This window comes from Rhinolophus hipposideros, assembly GCF_964194185.1.
Source record: "Rhinolophus hipposideros genome assembly, chromosome: 22".
Lineage (NCBI taxonomy): Eukaryota > Metazoa > Chordata > Mammalia > Chiroptera > Rhinolophidae > Rhinolophus > Rhinolophus hipposideros.
The window spans coordinates 17977803-17997170 of NC_138068.1; the positions used below are offsets into that span (position 1 = coordinate 17977803).

The 19368-nt window shown below is 48.1% G+C and overlaps 1 protein-coding gene across 4 annotated transcripts in view; it reads left to right on the top strand.

The window, feature by feature from the left end:
* The window catches only part of TTI1 (TELO2 interacting protein 1), a 43641-nt gene extending 25941 nt beyond the window's left edge, over positions 1 to 17700 (top strand). For all 4 annotated transcript variants that reach the window (XM_081034523.1, XM_081034522.1, XM_081034524.1 and 1 more), the window contains 4 exons: positions 2814 to 2954; positions 4931 to 5135; positions 5426 to 5513; positions 16943 to 17700. In XM_081034523.1, the coding sequence (XP_080890649.1) occupies positions 2814 to 2954; positions 4931 to 5135; positions 5426 to 5513; positions 16943 to 17126 (618 nt within the window). In that variant the 3' untranslated portion in view covers positions 17127 to 17700. The remainder of the gene's footprint in view (positions 1 to 2813; positions 2955 to 4930; positions 5136 to 5425; positions 5514 to 16942) is intronic.
* The last annotated feature ends 1668 nt before the right edge of the window (positions 17701 to 19368 follow it).

The window sequence follows — 19368 nt, forward strand, 5'->3', positions numbered from 1 at the left end:
AAAACCCACCAAGTATTGGAGATTCGTTGAGTCTCCCAGGGAAGAAAGGCGTATGTTTTGGAAAGGAGGTCATTTTCTGAGCTTAATGCGGGATGTAGGTTCCAGGACTTGTAAAGTGGTCACTCTTCCAAGCCTGACACTAGCCCTTATCTCTGTTTCTGGTTCTATTTTCATCCTAGGAAACACACCAATCCTTTTCTTAATCTCACATCTTCGTTTGGTGGCAGTTTCCCAAGCAGCATCCCCATCGGCAAGGACTTAAACTATACAGGAGTGACTCCAATAATAGGCCAGTGGGGTGTGGAGGAGTGAGCGTCGAGACAGGCCTGTCAAAATCACTTTGGATCTTAACATCCAAAGAAAAACAACACAGCCGGGCCCACTCCTCCCCACCCACAAGCCAGGGTGAGAAGCACAGCTGCGTCCACGAAATACCATTAGTGAGGAGAGCGCATTGCCTTGCTCAGGGGTGGAGGGCTGGGAAACCCTGACCCACAGACTCTCTCCAACCTCAGCATCTGTGTTTTTGCAGAATTTGTTTAGTCTTCCCAGAGACACTTCTTTAGCATTCATCTGTGTTCTATTCTTTCGAGTGCCCGCTATCTGGATGGGTTTATCGGGTGTCTGGTCAATGCATTAGTGAAGTGTCTTCCCTTTCATGGAGGCTTTGTAGCAGTTGTTTACACATTACCGTAGTTACGGAGAGTGTCAGCATTTGAGTCAGACCTGCAGACCTGAGTTCAAATCCTGGCTCCGCCCCTTCCTAGCCATATAACCTTGAGTCAGTTAAGTCACCTTTTTGAGCCTCAGCTTCTTCATCTGTAAAATGGGAGTGATCTTACCTACCTACCTCACTGGGTTGATTATAAATATAAATGTGAAATAGCGTCAGGTATGGCACACATTCGTATTTATTCACGAAATGTTTATTGAGGATTGATACAGGTCAGGCAGAGGGTATATAGAAGGAAATGAAGCAGATGCGATCCATGTGTTCATGGAACTTTCTGTCTCTTTTGGAGAAAGAGGCGATACACAAACACACACTTACACATTGAGGAAACGCTCTGACGTTAATAGGCAGGTTCCATGATAGAAACTAGTAATTGAGCCATGTCGTAACCATGTATTGGGAACCTACTCTACCAAACCCTGTGCAATGAGACAGAGCTTACGTTCTGATTTAGACCAGGTCATCAGGAAGGCCTCTGAGGTGGGAATATTTAAGCTGAGACTTAGAAGGTTGAGAAGGAGCCAGCAATACAAAGGGACAAAAGCAAAGGGAAGAACATTCCAGGCAGAGGGGGAAAATATGTCTTTGAATCAATGAAGTAAGACGTAACTTGCCCAGTGAGTGACAACTCCAATTCAAAGCCAGCCAGTGATACCAAAGCTATTTGCACTGTACTCCTCTCCTCTGTGCTGTATACTCTTATTCCCCTGCCTATCTGTTCACCCCTCGAAGGCAGGGCTTCTTCTGTTCTTTGTTTCTGTTCCAGTCTCAGTGCGACCAGCTCATAGTGGCCCTGCAGTAAGGATGTTTACGGCTTCATGTTGGCCTTCACTCTGTCTTTCTGACTCAGACATGCACCCTCACCTGCTCTGCGAAGGCTGGCGCACCTGTGCAGGAGGGAAACCGGCACTGGTCATCGTGGTGACCACTGCTTATGCCACTGGAGCAGCCCACCTGTTTTCAGTGAGCTTTGAGATACAGGAGATTAGTAAACATCTTCTCAGGGAAGGTGAAAACTCCAATTTCCATCTAGGCTACTCCAAACCTTTCTTCTGAGGTTGACCTGGATCTCAGCTGCCTACTTGACTTCTCCCTGGAGTCTTAACGGAGCCTGAACTCCCCCTGCCTCTCGATTTGCTCCTCCCTCCTTTGTTCCCGTCTCATTAGGCAGCACCTGCATCTATTCGGCTGTCGCTAAGCCTGAACCCAGGCAGCCCTTTGTGGTAGCTCTTCATCTCCCCGGTCTCGAGTCTTTCTGCAAGGAAAGCCATTTCATCTCCAAAACAGATAAACCCTTTCTCTTCTCTGCCTCTGCCACCGTCATGGGGCCGCATCTTTTGCCTCTCACGCGGACATGTGCCATGGCTTCCTAAAGGGCCTCCTCACTTTTCTCTTCTGCTCCAAGCCCCTTCTCCACTCGGCAGCCAGAATGACCTTTTTAAAACATGAATTGTATTGTGTCACTTTCCTGCTTAAAACATTTTGATGGCTCCCCGCTGCACTTAGTACAAAATAAAAGATTCTGAACATGACACCTGGGTCCAGCCCCGTCGTACCCTCCTGTCTTGCTCCACACTGCGCCCCCTTAGCTGCCTCAGCCCTTTAGGCTCTCCTACCTCTGTGTCTTCCTCATTACTCTTTTCAGTCCTAGGAGCACTGTCGCCCTCTTGTCATGACTTTATGTCTTCTTCTGTCACTTCCTCAGAGAAGCCCGCCCAACAATCTGTATGGTTTAGGTCCCTCCCTCTAACTTCTTTGCATTTTACCCTTTACTTTCCTTCCTATCGCTGTCACTGTTGATAGTCATCCCTTAATTTGGGTGTTTTCTAATTAACGTCTTTCTCCAGTTGACCATAAGCCCTCCAAAGGCAAGGGAACATATGTATTTTGTCCCTGTGTTCCACCCCCCGCACCCCCCCCCCCGAGTGCCTAGCCAGTGCTTGGCATGTTGTTAGGACTCAGTAAATATTTATTCAATTAATGCGTTTCTAAATGTTATTCTTTTCAAATGGTGACTTGATCCCAGGTATCTGGTTTCAAGCCTTTACTATGGCTGCAGTCATGTCCCCTTATCTTCCAGGTCTTGGAGGTGCTGGATCTGTGTGTGGTGGTTCTGCAGTCCCACAAGAACCAGCTCCTTCCCCTGGCCCACCGTACCTGGCCCTCGCTCGTGCATCGCCTCACCAATGATGACCCCCTGGCAGTGCTCAGAGCCTTCAAGGTGGGCACTGGTGGGTTACTGCTGCCGTGGGGATGGAGGGGAGGAGGCACAGAGCTCACCAGTGTCTTTTGGGGTTGGTTCCCTTTTTATCTCATTGCAAAGTCATATACCTTGAAGAAAGGATAGAAAACTAAGGAAAGCACAAAGAAGAAAATAGAAGTCCGTTTCCTTCTGAATTTGAAGCAGAGCACACTAGTAGGTGAAAATGTCTATTAAGGACCCACTATGTGCCAGGCAGCGTGCTTGGCACTTCCCCATGCATGAGCTCATCTCCTTGTAACAGCCTTGCTAGATAGATGTGATTATCCCCATGTTTGACAGAGGAGGAAACAAGCTCAGAGAAACTAAGGAATTTTCTCAAGCTCACACAGCTAGAAAGACCCCAAATCTGTGAGTTCACGCCGTGTGTTTTGCACCGCACAAAAGCCAAGGTGAAGGGACCTTGGTTCTAGCAATGGGCATCCTGTGCCAGCCAGGTGTCACTGGGCAAAGCCCATGACCACCCATTGTCAGGTCGGGCTTAGGGATACCTGTCCCCTCTTCCTCACAGTGTTGTTGTCAAGGATAAAATGACTGTTTGGTGAAATGCTCTGAAAAATTAAAAGCCCTGCATATATGTAAGGTGGTATTCTCCCTGACTTAGTGTCGCTTATAGTAGTTCACGTATTGTAGTTTATTTATTTATATTCTCCCTTGTTCTAAAAAGCACTTACGGCAACCTACAGAGATACATTTACCATGGCAAGCTCATGTAAATTAGAAGTAGGCGAGCAAGATGAGGCAAAGAAAAAAGATGTGTAGGGATATAAAATGAAACCAGGAATGCAACTAAGATACTTGGCAAAGGTATTTTGGTTTTCTGTGAGATTCTTCAGCATAAACCAGATCAAAATACAAACTTACATTTAAAACATATAAAATTGCTAATATTTTATTCAAAAGCAAAACATACAAAATGACGTGTGTGTGTGTGGAGAGAGAGAGAGAGGGAGAGCGAGAGAGAGAGGAGGTTGGGGGAAGGGTCCTTATTAAGTCTTATTCAGATATGCTGCTTTCCTTTATGAAAATTAATAGGTTACCTGAAATGATAGCAAGCGTAGAAAAATGAAACAATACAAAGATGTGTGCGCTGTTACTGAGGCTGCTTTTCCACTCCCAGACACGCTGATGACACCTGAGACCTGTATGGCCTTGTGCAGTCCAGCTGGGGGACCTGAAAATAAGCACCTTGTTCTCTGCAAAGTTGGCAAACACTCTCTGTGCTAGTTATGCCTTGCTTACCAATTTTTAAAGAAATTCCTGTTATCCTGCATACTCAGTCTTGTGCAGCAGGGCAAAACATTTCAATATGTTCTGCTAGAGAAAGTTTAAAACGAAACATGCAAAGAAACTGCCTGTTGTGAAAGATGGAACGAGGGTGATATACATAAGAGATTGGGCAGTGGAACAGAAGGAACTCCAGCTGGGCTCCGACCCCTGGGAACACTGGCCCTACTCGGCCAAGGCACCTTGGTCAGCCATTGCCCTCCTAGTGCCTGCACGTGGCAGCAGCTAGGCTGCTGTGTTGGTGTTTGTTCAGCTAGCTAGAGTGAAAAACGCAATTCTTTTTTCAGGGGATGTTAGGAAGATTCAGAGATGATCTATGTGAAACGCTTTAAGGTCCTTTTTTTTTTTTTCTTAAGACAAAAAAGGGAGGAAAATCAAGGGATTAATCATATTCATCTAACCCAAGATTTCTTTGAATTATTCTCCGTGTAATCTGTATTTATGGAGAAAAGCAGCCATGCCTTGGGAGCAGAGACCTCCGAATTCATAACTGTCAGAATCACAAACCATGGGCAAGGAATTAACAGCAGTAATTCTACTTTTTTTTTTTTTCAAGCAAAGACCTAGAGGGAATTGAATTACCAAACGTTCTTTAGCTCTCCTGCTGCCTTGGCGATGTTTAGTCACCAGGTTGGGGGCTGTTTCTTCAGGTTTTGCATACCCTGGGAGGCAAGTGTGGTGATTTCCTCCGAAGCCGGTTCTGCAAAGATGTCCTGCCAAAGCTGGCTGGCTCCTTAGTCACCCAGGCCACTGTCAGTGCCAGGGCCGGACCAGTTTACTCCCACACGCTGGCCTTCAAGTTGCAGCTGGCTGTCTTGCAGGGCCTGGGCCCCCTCTGTGAGAAACTGGACCTGGGTAGGTACCAGCCCGTCTTCCCTGGACACACCCCCTGCATTCCGTCCCACCCCACCATTGCACTGTCCGCTTAGTCAGGCTGCCCTCATCCTCCTTCCTGTGCTCATCCTTCAGTTTTACTTTGACCTCACGTATCCACTTACCTTGATGTGTGTTTGGACTTGTGGGGTGGAGGGAAGAGCCCAGGACATCTTGCCTAGCTGTTCCAGTTTCACCAGACGGCAGTTGGTTACTGCTTGTCCCAAATGAAGTCTGAGGGCCAGCGCTTGTTTTGTTTTTCCTCTCTGCAGGTGAGGGTGACCTGAATAAAGTGGCTGATGCCTGCTTGATTTACCTCAGCGCCAAACAGCCCGTGAAATTACAAGAGGCTGCCAGGAGGTACGTCTGCTTGATCATCTGCAACTCTTTACGTTTGTCCTAAATTATAGATGATTTGCTAATGGCAGGCCGAGTCGAGGCATCTCTGTTTTTGCCTCTTCTCTCTGTTCTTGCCAGGTTAAGATGACTTCTTTTAACTGTGCCAACTCTAGAGATGGTATTTTTCCTAGACGCATTTGTCTTTGCAAGTAACCTTTACCTCTGCTGTCACGTCAGCAACAAATCCAAAGGGGCAAAAAGCAGAAAGATGGCGCGCTGGAGGGGGCAAAGCACTCTCCTGGTTGGAGGGCGAGCTGCTTCCAGGCCCTGCGCGCCTGCTGACCAGGTGATGCTGGCACCTCTCTAGGCCTCAACTCCCTCAGCCACAGAGTGAAAGCATCGGGTTACTGATCTTGCATACCTTGACGCTAGAGAGCATCTTAATGGGTGTCAGATGCCGTGAACCCTCACTAATTATATGCAAAATTGGGTGTGTGCAAGCAGGCACATAACGTGCCTTTTTCTAGACAGTCCTTACCATTCGTCAAATTATAATGAGTCTGTGAACCAAGAAATGTTAAGAACCACAGGGCCAATGGCACAAAGGGCCTATTCTGACTCTGAAATGATGTAATTCTTATTTTCAAGAGTTTTTGCTTTTTCAAGAATAGCTGCACCCCCTTTTATGGAAGAAGCTATACCTGGTTCTTTGAGTCCTAAAGGATTGTTCTCCAAAGTAAAACTCTGAGCACAGCAGCATTCCGCAAACTTGAGACCCAAAATGTACTCTGGCCCCCTTTCCCCAGCTCTCCTTCCATCTGGGAGCAGCCTGTTCCCTGGAACTACCATCCCCTGGATGTCTGCTGCTGGAGCAAAAGCTGGCCTGGCACTGGGTACTGGTCGGCCCTGCAGCTCTATGTCCCACAGCAAAGAAACAGCCCCTCCCCCCTTCTTAGGCTCTGGAAACATGTCCCAGATCTTCCTCAGAGGTAGGAGTCATGTCTTTCCCTGAGGGGGGCTGACCGGCTGCTCTCACTGAGAAATGAGGAAAGTCAACTTGCTCCCTTATAAACCTTATACTCCCTGGGAGCGATGGAAATATCTTTTTGAATTGATTTGTTGTCCTTTGCAATTTTTTGCTCTTGATTTCCCCTTTCTTCTCCATCACATCCCTTAGGCCCAGAATCAGTCATGGTTTCTCCAGTACCAGGGGTACACCCCAACCGGCTTCTTATCCCCAGACATTCTTATTCCTTAGAGAACCAACTGAGGGTGAAAATGGTCCTGCCCTGGGCAGTGTCCCTGAAGCTAAGTGCGCTGTAATGTAAAGTACAACTCAAGAACATCATGAATTCATCTTGAAGTACATTCTTTCGTGTGCCTGTAAACAACCAAGAGTTATGTAGATCCGATTTTCACAATCCCTGTCCCATTCTCCTTTTTCTACACCCCATACTCAGCCTTCAAGTTTAGACCCATCACACAAGCTAATATTCGCAATTCATTATCTTTTCATGTCTTTGTTTTTTTGTTTCTGCCGCTAACGGCAGTCATACCCGGAAGTGGGCCTTGCTGAATCTTGAGCTGGTCTCCAGGATGCCTTCCCTGGGAGGAGGAAAACGCAGAGACCACTTGACTGAGCGCCTTTGTTTGCTTCATCGCATTCCTTTCGGGGTTGAGTCCCTTGCCCTTGCCCTTGCAGGGCTGGGAGGGGAGGAAGTGCAAGGTTGATTGCTTCACAAACAGATCATCTGTAAACTTACTTTGAAGTCAGGGAAGAAAAATCAGTGTTGTCCTTGATCCGGAGCTGATTTGGCATCCTGATTCAAAAATGAGTAAGCTTTCTACATGGGAGGAGAAGCCTGAGAGATGGGAAAGCTGGTCTCTGTGAGCCTCATTACCGAGTGGAGAGAGGGAGATGGGCGCCGCCGAGCCTGGGAACAGTCCTACCGACAGGGACTGATGGAAAGGTCCCTGGGATGAGACGGGAATCCCCAGCTCAGCCAATGGCCGCACCATCCATCTACTTGTTTGTCCTTAATTCTTCTCTTTCCTTCACACCCCACATCCATTCCAGAAATGAAGCCTGTCTCCCTAACTTACAAAATGCCTCTTCAAACTGCCTGTTTCTCTTCACCTCCCAGCTGCCAGGTCAGGCCAGGTCGCCCTCATCTCTTACCGGAAAGACTGCAGAAGCCTCCCTGCCAGCCCCCTGCTTCCACTCCTGTATCCCCCTCACAGCAGTCAGTGACACCCCCAGCCCTCATGGGAGAAGAGAAGGCTGTTATGTTCGTTGCCCCCCAGGGGGGGAGCCCTGCACCCAGGGTTACACAAATTCTAGCATCAGCTCAGTGCTCAGCAGAAGCAGTAAAGCCAGAGCTGTCCAGGGACGCCCCGCTCCCTCAGAGGTAGCGAGTTTGCGACACTGGGCAGGGGCCAGCTTGCTTTGAGAGTGGCCCCCTCCGGCCCACAGGGCTGGCGAGGAAACCAGTGAGGGCCGGTGGCTGCTCTGAAAGGACGCGGGTGAACAGCCCCGTCCGTGGGTCCTGCGGGTGGGGGTTGCGACCCCTGAGGGGCAGCCTCCCTGCAGTTGGAAGGGAGGCAAACTCAGCCTCTCCATAAAAATTCCTCTTTGTGTACATTACACTTGGGTTTTTCCTTCCTCCTCTTTGCTTTTCCTGGCTCCAAAGAATGACCAAGCCTGTGTTTGCTTTTTAAATTTGTCATGTTAAATACAGCCTTTGTGGCAGGCTTTTACATCCAGGCTGTAAACTCTAGAAATGGAAATTGATCAGGGGGTGGTTGATATAACCAAGGCTGTAAATGCTCAGAACGTAGATGCCATTCCCGTTTAATGCTTTTATCTAGCGAATGTGCCTTGTAAGGAGGGGCATAAATCTTGCAACTGGGGGAGGGGTTAGGGGAGGGGCAGGGTGTAACCTTGCTGTGTGTTACCGCCAGGTGTCACTGTTAACTGGCTATGCAAGAAAAGTGCCAGCTCCCCCAAAGTCCATCTGGTTAAATAACTTCAATGGATAACAAATAGGAAAATCATATTTGGGGTTGGGAGGAAGGCTCAGCATACCACGAGCTATAAGGAAGGCAGTATCCCTGAGGGTTACAGAACTGGGTTACAGAATAACCGGCCCTGTCAGCCACGCCCCCACCTCAGCCACGGCTCAGGCCGCAGCACAGCCCAACTGAACTGATTTAAATTCCCAGGTGGCCTGGGAAGCCTCTGAGATATTTCCCAGCATGCAGTGGGCCTCCACAGTTCTGTGCCTTTCTGGCCACGGAGCTTTTCCTTCCCAAACATGAAAGGAGTTTGAGATGTGAACGCATACCCCAACTTTCTGTTTTCCCTTCAGGCCAGTACGTGCTCTCAGCCTGGTTCAGCTCAACCCCACTGCAACCACACTCCCTGAGCCTGTCTGAGCAGCCGCTGAGGCTCCCTGTCTTTTCAGGGAGGTCTTAAATCATCCAGTGAGTTTTCTGCCCTGGGGCTAAAAGGAACAAAGTAGGCAGTGCCTATTTTTAAAAAGGTGAAGTCCATGCCCAGCAAGACTCAGGATGGAGGAACAGTGCATTTAGGTCAGTCACTAGGTCTCCTCCCCCAGTCCCACCTCCACCTGCCAACCCCCGAGCCCAGGTGGGGCTGCAGGGTGCCAGCAGGCAGTGCTGGCCAGTGCACCTTGGGTCGTGCAGGCACGGGGTTCTGCCGTCCTTGGTGCGTGTGGGGGTTGGGAATGCCCTCCCAGCATCCTGTGCCTTGCCATTGTATATGAGGGCAAAGGGCACCCACCCGTCTTGGAGGTGGACAAACCTAGGTTCAGATCTTACCTGCTCTGTGACCTTGAGCAAATGACCTAGTTGCCTTGTGCCTCATTTCCTTCCTCTATAAATGGGGGTGGTGATAACACTTTCCTCCTGGAGTGATTGTGCAGATAAGGGAGCCTCCGCCCTCACGGTGCTTGTGTTCCAGATGTGTATTTACGTGTGCGTACACAGCTGTGTGGGCTATGTGTAGCTGCACCAAACACGTGTATTACACATTATGTTATATAGACACATATACACCTGGGCATGGTGTTCTTTGTAGTAAGCTGGCGTCATCTTGACTGAAATCTGGACAGGTTTTCACCTCAGAAAGATCTTTTTCGTGTTAATTGTGCCACCTTCCCCTGCCACCCATTTGCTTGAGAAGTCAGGACCAGGTTTGAAGGTTCATTTACTGACTGACTTCCCCGCTTGCTTTCTAACGGCAGGATCCCAGCCCATCAAAGAACCAGCCGGTGCCTTCAAACCCTGGACACACACAGACTGGCACAGGCTGGTTCATTTCATCCCTGTCGGAGCCCCAGCGCCTCTCTTTACCCACACCTGGCCTATTATATTTGAACGGATCAAGGAGCCACAGAGTAGTGATCCATTAGTTCAGCTGAGCTTGAAATGAGTAGCTCATCCCCTTAAGTGGTGTGGGCAGTTTGTTGGAGCTCGGGCTGCAGAGCTGCTTCCACCTTGGATTGCACCCAACATGGAAATGAGGGCACTCCTAATATTTTTCCTTTTGACATTTGATTAATAGTTGACAAATCCAGACCCAAGTAGTTAGCTTTCCCATTATCCATCTTTTGACAGGCATTGCTGCTTTTCAAGCTCATTGTTCTAAAAATACGCTCAGATCTGAAGCTGTTCACTGTGCATATATAGAGGCATGATTTCCTGGTGCCAAAGATAAGAGACATCTGCCATGCAGATTACAAACAAAGAGGGTTGCTGGGTTTCAGATCTCACGGCAGGGCCCTCTGTGCTGCTTAAATCAAATGCTATCCCCCACCCTTTCCCTGCTTCCTGGGTGTTGTCATATGATTGACAGTCTGCCCGGGTTGACCGTTTCACCACCCAGTAGGTGGGGAAGGCGAGTCTGGGCTGTGCTTGCGCGTGTACGTACCGTGCTGGGTCGGGAATCAGGAGGCTCTGATGCTCCTGGAAGCTGGACCACCTGCACAAAGTGGATTCCAGATATCAAAAGCCTTGGCAGACGGCAGGGTAGCCATTCATGACTTGGCAGGGTCTGTGGCCTGTCCCAAACACCTCAGAGGCTTGAGTGCATGTGATCTCAGTACCGACTAAAGGAACCAGGGAAATGGCCTCGATTGTTTTATTATATGTGTATTTATTTAAAAGATGTTTGGGGGTGAGCCAAGAATTGTATTGAGAGTTGAAAGATTTCAAAGATGAGTACCACGTTAGAGTCGGCCTCACATTTGCTGCCCGATAGCGATATAACCTTGGATAAATTAACTTCTCCAAGTGTCAGTTTCCTCATCTACAAGACTAGAACAAGCCTCTCTGATAGAATTATTACAAGGATTTAGTAAAGTCACATAGATTATTCTTTCGCACAAAATATCAGCACAGAGTAAAAAAGTCAATAAGTAGTAGTAATCATTATTTAAACTTCCTCCTTATTCCAAAAAAAGAAAGACCTAGCGCATCTTATAAACTAAGGGTATGCAACAAGAAAACTAGGAAATGAATACGTTTTTTAAAAGGAAAACGAATAAGAGGAAAATAAGGTGAAACCAGAGTTGAGGGTAACGTATAAAATGCGGACGTGAAGCTCTGCACCCTTGCTAGAGAGGAGCCCGCTGTGTGGCTCTGGGCTTCCTGACAGAGCAAAGAGGCAATTCTAGTTATTGCTGGGATAAAAAAAGAAAGCTTTTCAGAAAGAGGCGCAGCTTTCCTCAGTACTGAACCCTAAGAAAATTTCTCCATGGGTCATCAACACTGGGTACGTCGTGACTAATATCCCTAACACCCTTGCAATAAATACAGAAGTACATTTTCTAGAGCTGTTTCTTACAGCATCCATCAGTGAAGGCTGCTGGCTTAGTGCCAAAGCGTGGGTTCCAGGAAAACAGTTCAGGGGGAGGAAGGGAAAATAGGTAGGCTGCTATGAAGATGTCTTTATCTTCAGGAGTACGCATCTTCCAGGGAGGAAGCAGGAAACCCTCTGTGTGGCCTGAGAGGCCAGCCAGCCGAGGCCAAGACCCAAGCCTGCCACCTTGGTGCTTGGCACGGGGCCACTTTGAAATCCGTGCCTAGCAGTGTGGCCATCATGGAATCTAGGCCTGCGGGACGCCTGGAGGCAGGAGAGCTAGCCAGATGGAAGGGGCTGCTTTTAAATCCTGTCCCAGTGGGATTTAAACCCTTCAGGTTCTGGTTTATTTTTGAATTGCCTGTAACAGATTGGTCCTCTCAGTGCCATATCTTTTTAAATATGCACAAAGCAATGGAGTCATTCCACTGCATTTATGATACTCTGTCTTGTGGTACTTTAAAGGCGCGATTAGCATCATAAGCTTCTACTGGTGTTCATGGTTTTAAATCCTGTCCCCGTTGCACTTAAATATTTTGAATATCAGTCTCTGCGTGAGTATGTGGGTTGGAGCTGGGTTGATCAATGAAGGGTCTTGAACAGGTAAATACGGTTAAGTCTAACGAGAATGTATAGCTGCAAAGGTAATTGGTAGTATTTATTTAGAGAGTAAATCGTTGCTTCAAGTCATAATCCTCCATTTTCAACATTTAGAAACAAAAAAACGACCTCCGTGCAGGGGAAGATAGCTAAATTGAATAGCAAGGAAAGACAGGCTTGAAATACTGGTTAACCAATGAACCGAGACCCATTAGAGTAAATTACCGAGTATGGAAACATCGGCCCACTGCTTGCTGGCTGAGACACGTGGACACCCTGAGTGTCCATTTGTTTAAAAGGAAACACACACCCTCGTTTGTAGCATCAGCATGTGTGGAGGAGTCACAGGAGAAGAGATGGCCAGAGAACAGAAGAGTGTGGAGGCTATTCAAGAGAGGAAATAGCAGGGAAGCTAAAATAACTGTGGGTCTGCCTGCTTTCCAACGAGTGAGCTGATCTTCCGATTGCATTTAGTTATGCCCATGTAGAGACAGCCTGTGTCATGTTCCTAAGGAGACATCCTTGAGTAACTGCCTTAGAAGCCCAAAATAAATAAATAAACAGAGAAACAGATCACAAAGCCACAAGTTCTTTACCACTGGCATTTACACAGACAGCTCATGAGAGCATTTTATAAATCCAGAAAGAGACAAGGAGCAGCAGATCCCTCAAGCAAGTAATTGACAGAGAAAGAATAGCCTGTCTCACCCAGGAGAGCTGGAAGCTCTGAATTTCAGTTACAGTTTGTTTAGCTTTCCTGGGCTTTGATTGGCTGGCGGTTTTCTAGAGCCCCCCCACCCCCAGCAGATGTTGTCTAGACTGACATGGTGAGGACACCCTGTGATATTTGCGTCTGCAGCAGAGGGGTTTCTTTTTGGTTTTGCCACATTTTGGGGGGAAGGGCCTGTGATCCACTGCCCACACTTGTGAACCGCTGTAGACGGTTGGAGCTGGAAGGGGCCTTAGATAAGTATCTGATGCACGCCCCCACCCCCGCCCCCTTTACAGAAAAGAGACTTCCATGTTCCTGGGTCCACCCCACATGTGACTTCTAGCATGGCCCTCTCCACGTTGCATGATGGGCCTCTGATTAGTCCTCCCTACCAGACAGGGAGCCGTGAGGCCAGAGTCTTTTTGTCCGTCCAGCTTCCTATCCCACACATCTAGCGCAGTCCCTAGACCAGATCAGGTGTTGGTAAACCGTGAAGAGATGGATCCCAAACCCAGCCGACCAGATTCAGGTAGCGTAGTTCCTACCTCCTCAGCCTGCTTCACCCCCAGCTCGGTCACGAGAGCACCCTGATATTGATCGTAAAGGAATGAGCTGCTTCTGTTGGTTTGGCATCTGGAGTTTATTAGGTACTTACTGATACCCGTCAATTGAAGATAGGGCTGAAGTGCAGGGAAATGGCTGCCTGCATGAAGTGAAATTCAATAAAATCGCATTTTAAGTGAAAAATCAGTATAAACACCAGGCTTCTTTGCCATGGAAACAGAGGTTGCTTAGAAACTGCCTAACGGCGAGTTCTAAATTTTTTAAAGTCAAGTTATCATTTAAGCTACACGGCCCTACAGGTTATTGAGAGATAATCACTCGCCCCAGGCCACTCAGAGAGGCACGAGGCACAGCTGAGTACCTCCCCAAACTCTGGGGACCAGATAATCTCTTGATATCTGTGCTCCCTTAGAGCCACTGATGTGGGCCTGGGGGAAGGAGAAAGAAATTTTTGTTCAGAAGTTAAATGGTGTACATATATTTTTTAAAAAGTACTTCTCTCTGGGTTTGAAAAAAGATGGAGCTGGCCATTTGGCATGTTCAACAGCCATCCCTGCCATGTCTCAAGATGTATTAGGAACATTTTCCCAGCAGTTACTGCAATCACTTCAAAGCAGAGGTCCTGTCTTTGTCTTCTGGCTTTTGATTATACAAAAAGGGCTTTCGAGGTCTTCAGCTTTCTGCTCTTCCCTCTCCAGTAGCCCCACGGTGGGTGGGAACTGGCCCCAGGACGAAGTGGTGCCAGAGTTTGGAGCAAAGCTGGGCCACTCAGCACACAGACCAGACCTCCTGGGCCTCAAGCTCAGCTCCCAGGGGCTTAAAGTAAACAAGGGTCCAAGTGCAGAATTTGTCGGTGTTTCAAGTTCAGCGGGTCACTTTTGCCAACCAAGAGCACAGCTATACCTGCCAGCACCTGACTGCATAGAACCCTGTATGTTTCCGACCTCAGGCATGCAGAGGGGCAAAGACTATTGCGTTCCTTTCTTCCTGAAAATAATGGGCAAAACCAGAACCCATGTGGCTGAGCATTGGGACCCCCGCCAAGTCAGTATGAAGGAAATTATGAGTGAAACAAAAGACAAATGTCCAGCCCTTTTCAGAGTGTTGAGAATTATCCATGGCATGGCCGTGTGCCAGGGTTGGTAGTGATAATTATTCCTTAGACACACACCCACTTTCTCTGGAAGGAACAGTGTTCATTAGACACTTCAAAGTGTTTTCTTGTGCCTCATCTCCTTAAAGCCTCGGAGCAAACCTCTGAATAGGGTAGGGCGGGTATGATCATCTTCCTTTGGAGAAAGAGGAAGAAACAGGTTCACTGAGGCAAAATAATGGGGCTTCAAGCCCCAGAGGTGGGAGAAGAAAGTTGCATGGCTACCTGCCAATCTGCGGAGTCTGTCCCTTTAAGAGCTAAGGAGTGAGACCCCAAATAATTCTTCCAAGAGTTTGGCTCTTGCTTAATAAAAGCAGGTGAACTTTGCACACGTTTTTGCTTTGCTTTCCTGTTAGCATTTTATTTAGAGATCTCACAGGGCAAAGAGAGCGGCTTTTCCTTTCCTGCCAACGAATACAACGTCCGCACTTAGCATGTTAAAAAGGACTCAGAAAATGAACCTTGCAATGTTTTTATGCCTCTATGACTGAACTGAGCCAAGGCACCACTTGGCTGGGTGTTGCCCAGTTTAAAATATTCCTTGAAGTAGAGAGTGTGCCATGCTGTAGCTTGAGAAATTGTTCCAGTTCTTGAAGGGGGAAAAAAAAAATCAGATGAAACCATTTGCATTCTAACAGTCTTTGGCACCAGGGAAAACTGTCAACTGTGTCACGTGTAAATAGAAGTCTGCTTCCCATTTTTGGTGCATTTTTTTCATAATTTCCCTTGCCACTCTAATTATCAAAGATATTTTTGTTTTTAAACAAAAATCGTCTCCTACGCAGGCCCATCTCCTTTCTGCGGTGAAGTGGAAACGATGAATTGGAATATTCTAATCACTTCTCCAGCAACGACCGCTGAGGTTATAAACACAAGATTATCCTAAGTAAAGAAAACTTGAATTGTGTAGGCACAAAACAGGCCAGTAAAATTTTCAAAGTGCCCCCCTCCCACCTGCCTCCCTTGTCTCCTTGGCATATGTCTTGTAAACCCTAGGAAGAAAGCAAAAGTGCACGGGCTTTTCAGATTAACATAATTGAAAACCAGAATTTAGCTCCGTTCAGCAAGCATTTAAGTCGCTGTTTGATGGCCAGCTGTATGGGAGAGGCTCCTAGGAATGGTCGTCAAGAATAAAATGTGGTCCATCAAATAGATATTCTCCACTATTGGTAGATAGGGATCGCATTTGCGAGGCACGGGGTAGGACTGGATCTGCGTTTTCTCGTTTAAATCTCTGCAAAACCCTGAGGGAAGTACATTCCCCCATTTTTAGAAATGAGGAAACCGAGACTGAGACAGATTGAATTGTCTCCCACAGCCACATCGCTACCAGTGTCGCAGTAAGTGAACCCCATAACGAACATCCCTTAGTCCTTCCTTGGTGGTGAGCAGTTGACCTGTCCTTTAGATCCTTCTACAGAATGTGAATATTCCAGGGAGCGATGTCACCTTCAGTCATTAGTGGACAACCTAAGAAGTCGCTTAGTCAGTATGTGAACCTGTACCCACTAGTACTGGTTGAGTGTTTACCATGTGCCATGCTAGGTGCCCGGGATACAGCAGAGAGCCAAACAGACATGGTCCCTGCCCCCCAGGAGCTTGTATTGTGAGGAAGGGAAATGCTCCATAGACAAGTAGTTGATAAGTGCTGGGTGTCCTGAGAAAGAAAAATAAGCGGCAGCCACCTAGGTATAATGGTCCAGGAAGGCCGACTTCTCTGAGCGGGTGATGTGTGAGCTGGCGTGGGCATGATGGCTGAGAGGGAGCTGCCCCACTAGGGGAGGGCCTCGGCCTTCCTGGGATTGAAAAGCCAGGCTCTCAATCCTAGAGTCGGCCAAGTGTATGGAGTTGACACTTAGACACCCGGTACAGTGGCCCTGGGCGTGACTGGTCATTTAGAAATGGGATATGACCTCACAGTTCAGGCCAAAATAACCGTGGTAGGTGTATCGTGTCAGGTGGTCCAGACCCTTCAGCTCCGTCCTTATCATGTGGGACACCAGTGCCTTGCCTTTGCCCAAGGTCACAGGACAGGGCTCAGCCAGTCCTGCCCCAGGAAAGGAACGAGCTGAACCCTGTCGGAGCATGTCTAGACCACCGAGAACAGCTCTCTGTGGTCAGAAAGGGCCAGCTACAGCGGTCGGCAGCGAGCTGGAGGGCTGGTGCTCTGAGCCGAGGGGAGCCTGTCGTGAAGGGTGGGCCTGTCCGTTTTCTTCCTTCTGAAAACTCGGGCTTCACACCCCAAAACCGGACTTTGCCAGGAGCTTGCTTGATGCCAGTCCTGTTCTGCTCGGACTAATTACTCTTCTTCTCTATGTCGGGGGGTACAACACTCCTTACCTGTATTTCAGATAGGCTTTGGGGCCCTGCGAATCACCGTGCCTTATGAACTGAAGTGGGTTTGTTCTGCTGTTCGTGATTTGATGTTGCTGTCAGTTTTCTCTCCAATAGCCCAGTGAGTGGCCTCTTGGGTAGAATACCAGCAGGTTCCCCTCCCTGAGCCCCCACCCACCTCCTCACTCCTGTTCATCTCTCCACAGGGTTTTCTTCCACTTGATGAAGGTAGACCCAGACTCCACCTGGCTCCTCCTGAACGAACTTTACTGCCCTGAGCAACTCACACCTCCCCACCCCAGCCTCCACCCTGTGCAGCTGCGGGGGGCCGTGGGGCAGCAGAACCTTTACACAGCCAACGTGCTCCTCCTGCTCCAGGAGCTGCAGTGACCCCTCCTTCCCCCACTGGGCAGGCACCGGCCAGAGGAGGTCACCTCCACTGCCTGCAGGTGGGGAGTTGACCCCGCCCTGGCCGAAGGCCTTGGCTGCTGCAGCAGAGAAGACTGCAAAGGTGGATTAAACAGCCAATCGATTTATAAATTGATTGATCACGCAACTGCTTAGAAATTGGATTGAAGGAAAGTAGCTGACTGTTATTTATATTTCTGTACCTGGTGTTTTCACATGACATTGTCGGGCAGCTCTAAGGGCTTAACTCCTTAGCTTACTCTCTCCTGAGGTCCCAGCTGCCTCACCGGCCAGCCCTTCCATCACCACACACACACACCTGAGTGTGGGACAGAGGCCTGTTCTGTGCAGTGTGTGTCCCTGAGTGCCTGAGGACCACGTGGAAGTAGCACTCATCCAGGCGTGTTCAGAACACAGCCCAGCATCACAGACACACACACAACTTCCTCACCACGAAGAATGAGATGGAACTAACGTGTTGCACCTTACCTGTTCTTGGGAAGAAAATGAAATAAAGGCATTTCTTGGATGAAAAGTATGATCCAGAGCTCACGTTGAAGTTTTTTTTTAAATTGGGTGATTTGTTTTAATTGAGTATATATTCTTGAATGGATAATCCAGAGCCATGGCATAAACATCCAAGCAGCACAAAGCAGAAACTGAGGTCAGTCTCCTCGTGCCCCAGACATCTGGTTTTCCTCCCCAAAAGCAAACAGTCATGACAATTTTTTGGATACCTTTTGAGCAGGAGATGAATTTTTTTTACTTTGTATTATGGATAATAGTATTCTGATGCCCTAGGTACCCATAACCCAGCTGCCCCAGTAGCCAGCACATAGCCAGCCAGCCTTGCTTCTTCAAGCCCCCTGCCCACTTACCTCCCCACCCCCACCAGCCCCTGGATTATTTTCAAGCAAATCCCCGCGATTTTTTTTTTTAAACCTCCAAAATCACACCTACAAACTTTAACGATGGTCCTTTAATATTGGATTCTGTTGGTGTTTCAATTTCCCTAGTGTGTGTGAATTAGGATCCAAATAAGGTACGTACATTGCTGTTATCGATATGGCCCTTAATGCATCTCTTCTCATTTATAGATTCTGCCTCCATCTCTCTTTTTTTTTCCCCTGAAAGTTTTATGGTGAGGAAAGAAGGTCATTTATCCTACAGCATTCCCCACAGTGTGGATTTACAGATTACATCCCTGTGGAGTCATTTCACAGGCTCCTCCTGTCACCTGTATTTCTTGTAAATGGGGAGGCACAAAAGGAGGCTTGATCAGGTTTGGTTTTTTTGTTTCTGTTTTTTGGCAACACTCCTCCATATGTGGTGTTGTGGCGTTCCTTCCATCGGGCGGTGTGTGATGTCTGAGCTCCTCTCATGATACTGACAGTCCTTGGTGCACCTCGCCTGGATCCACTCATTCTTTAGCGATGCTTGCCAGGTTGTGCTGCTCTAGTCGCACCACGCCAGCTTGCTTTTAGCTAGAGTGCTTGTAGAAGGAGACCTGCCCTTCCTCAACCATACGCTAACCTTGAGGGAGTTTGTGTACAAAAGGCAGGATAAGTACTTGATTTTTCTAGCTGGGGGATTTACAAGGCACAGATTATGTAAATTTAGGTAAACTGCACAACACACAGACTAAAGGCCTCCTCACCACATGCATGGGGAGACACCACCATCTAGATAACTCCTCCAGTAATTTAGGTAATCCTCGAGCACTACAAAAACCCGGAAGGTGGTTGGCTTGGGGACATACTGGAACAAGGGTCCTCAGCCAGTTCCGACAGGCTCCCTCATCTCCTGTTAGGGTCTTCCCTGCAAGGGAAGTGGGATGTCTGGGTGGCAGCAGCCTGGCTTCCAGTCTGGCTCTGCCAGAAATCATCAGACACACTCCCTTTCTTTGGGCCTCAGTTCTCCCACCTTTAAAGTGGAGCCAGAAGGAGAGCTCTTAACTCTTTTGGAATTCTGGGCCCCTCTAGGAATCTGATGAAATCTGAGGACCCACTCCCCAGAAACTCTTCCTCCTCCAGTGTCACTCCCGGGAGGGCACTGCATCCCCACAAGACTGCATTCACACACCATCCCATCCTCTGCTGGGTCTGCTCAGTTGACATCACAAAATGCTCTGTACAATTCCAGAGCCTACACACATGACCCTGCAGGGACCCCCCAAGTGAAGAACCCCTGAAAGAGAGAGGACTCCAGGTTTTAAATTCTGGGA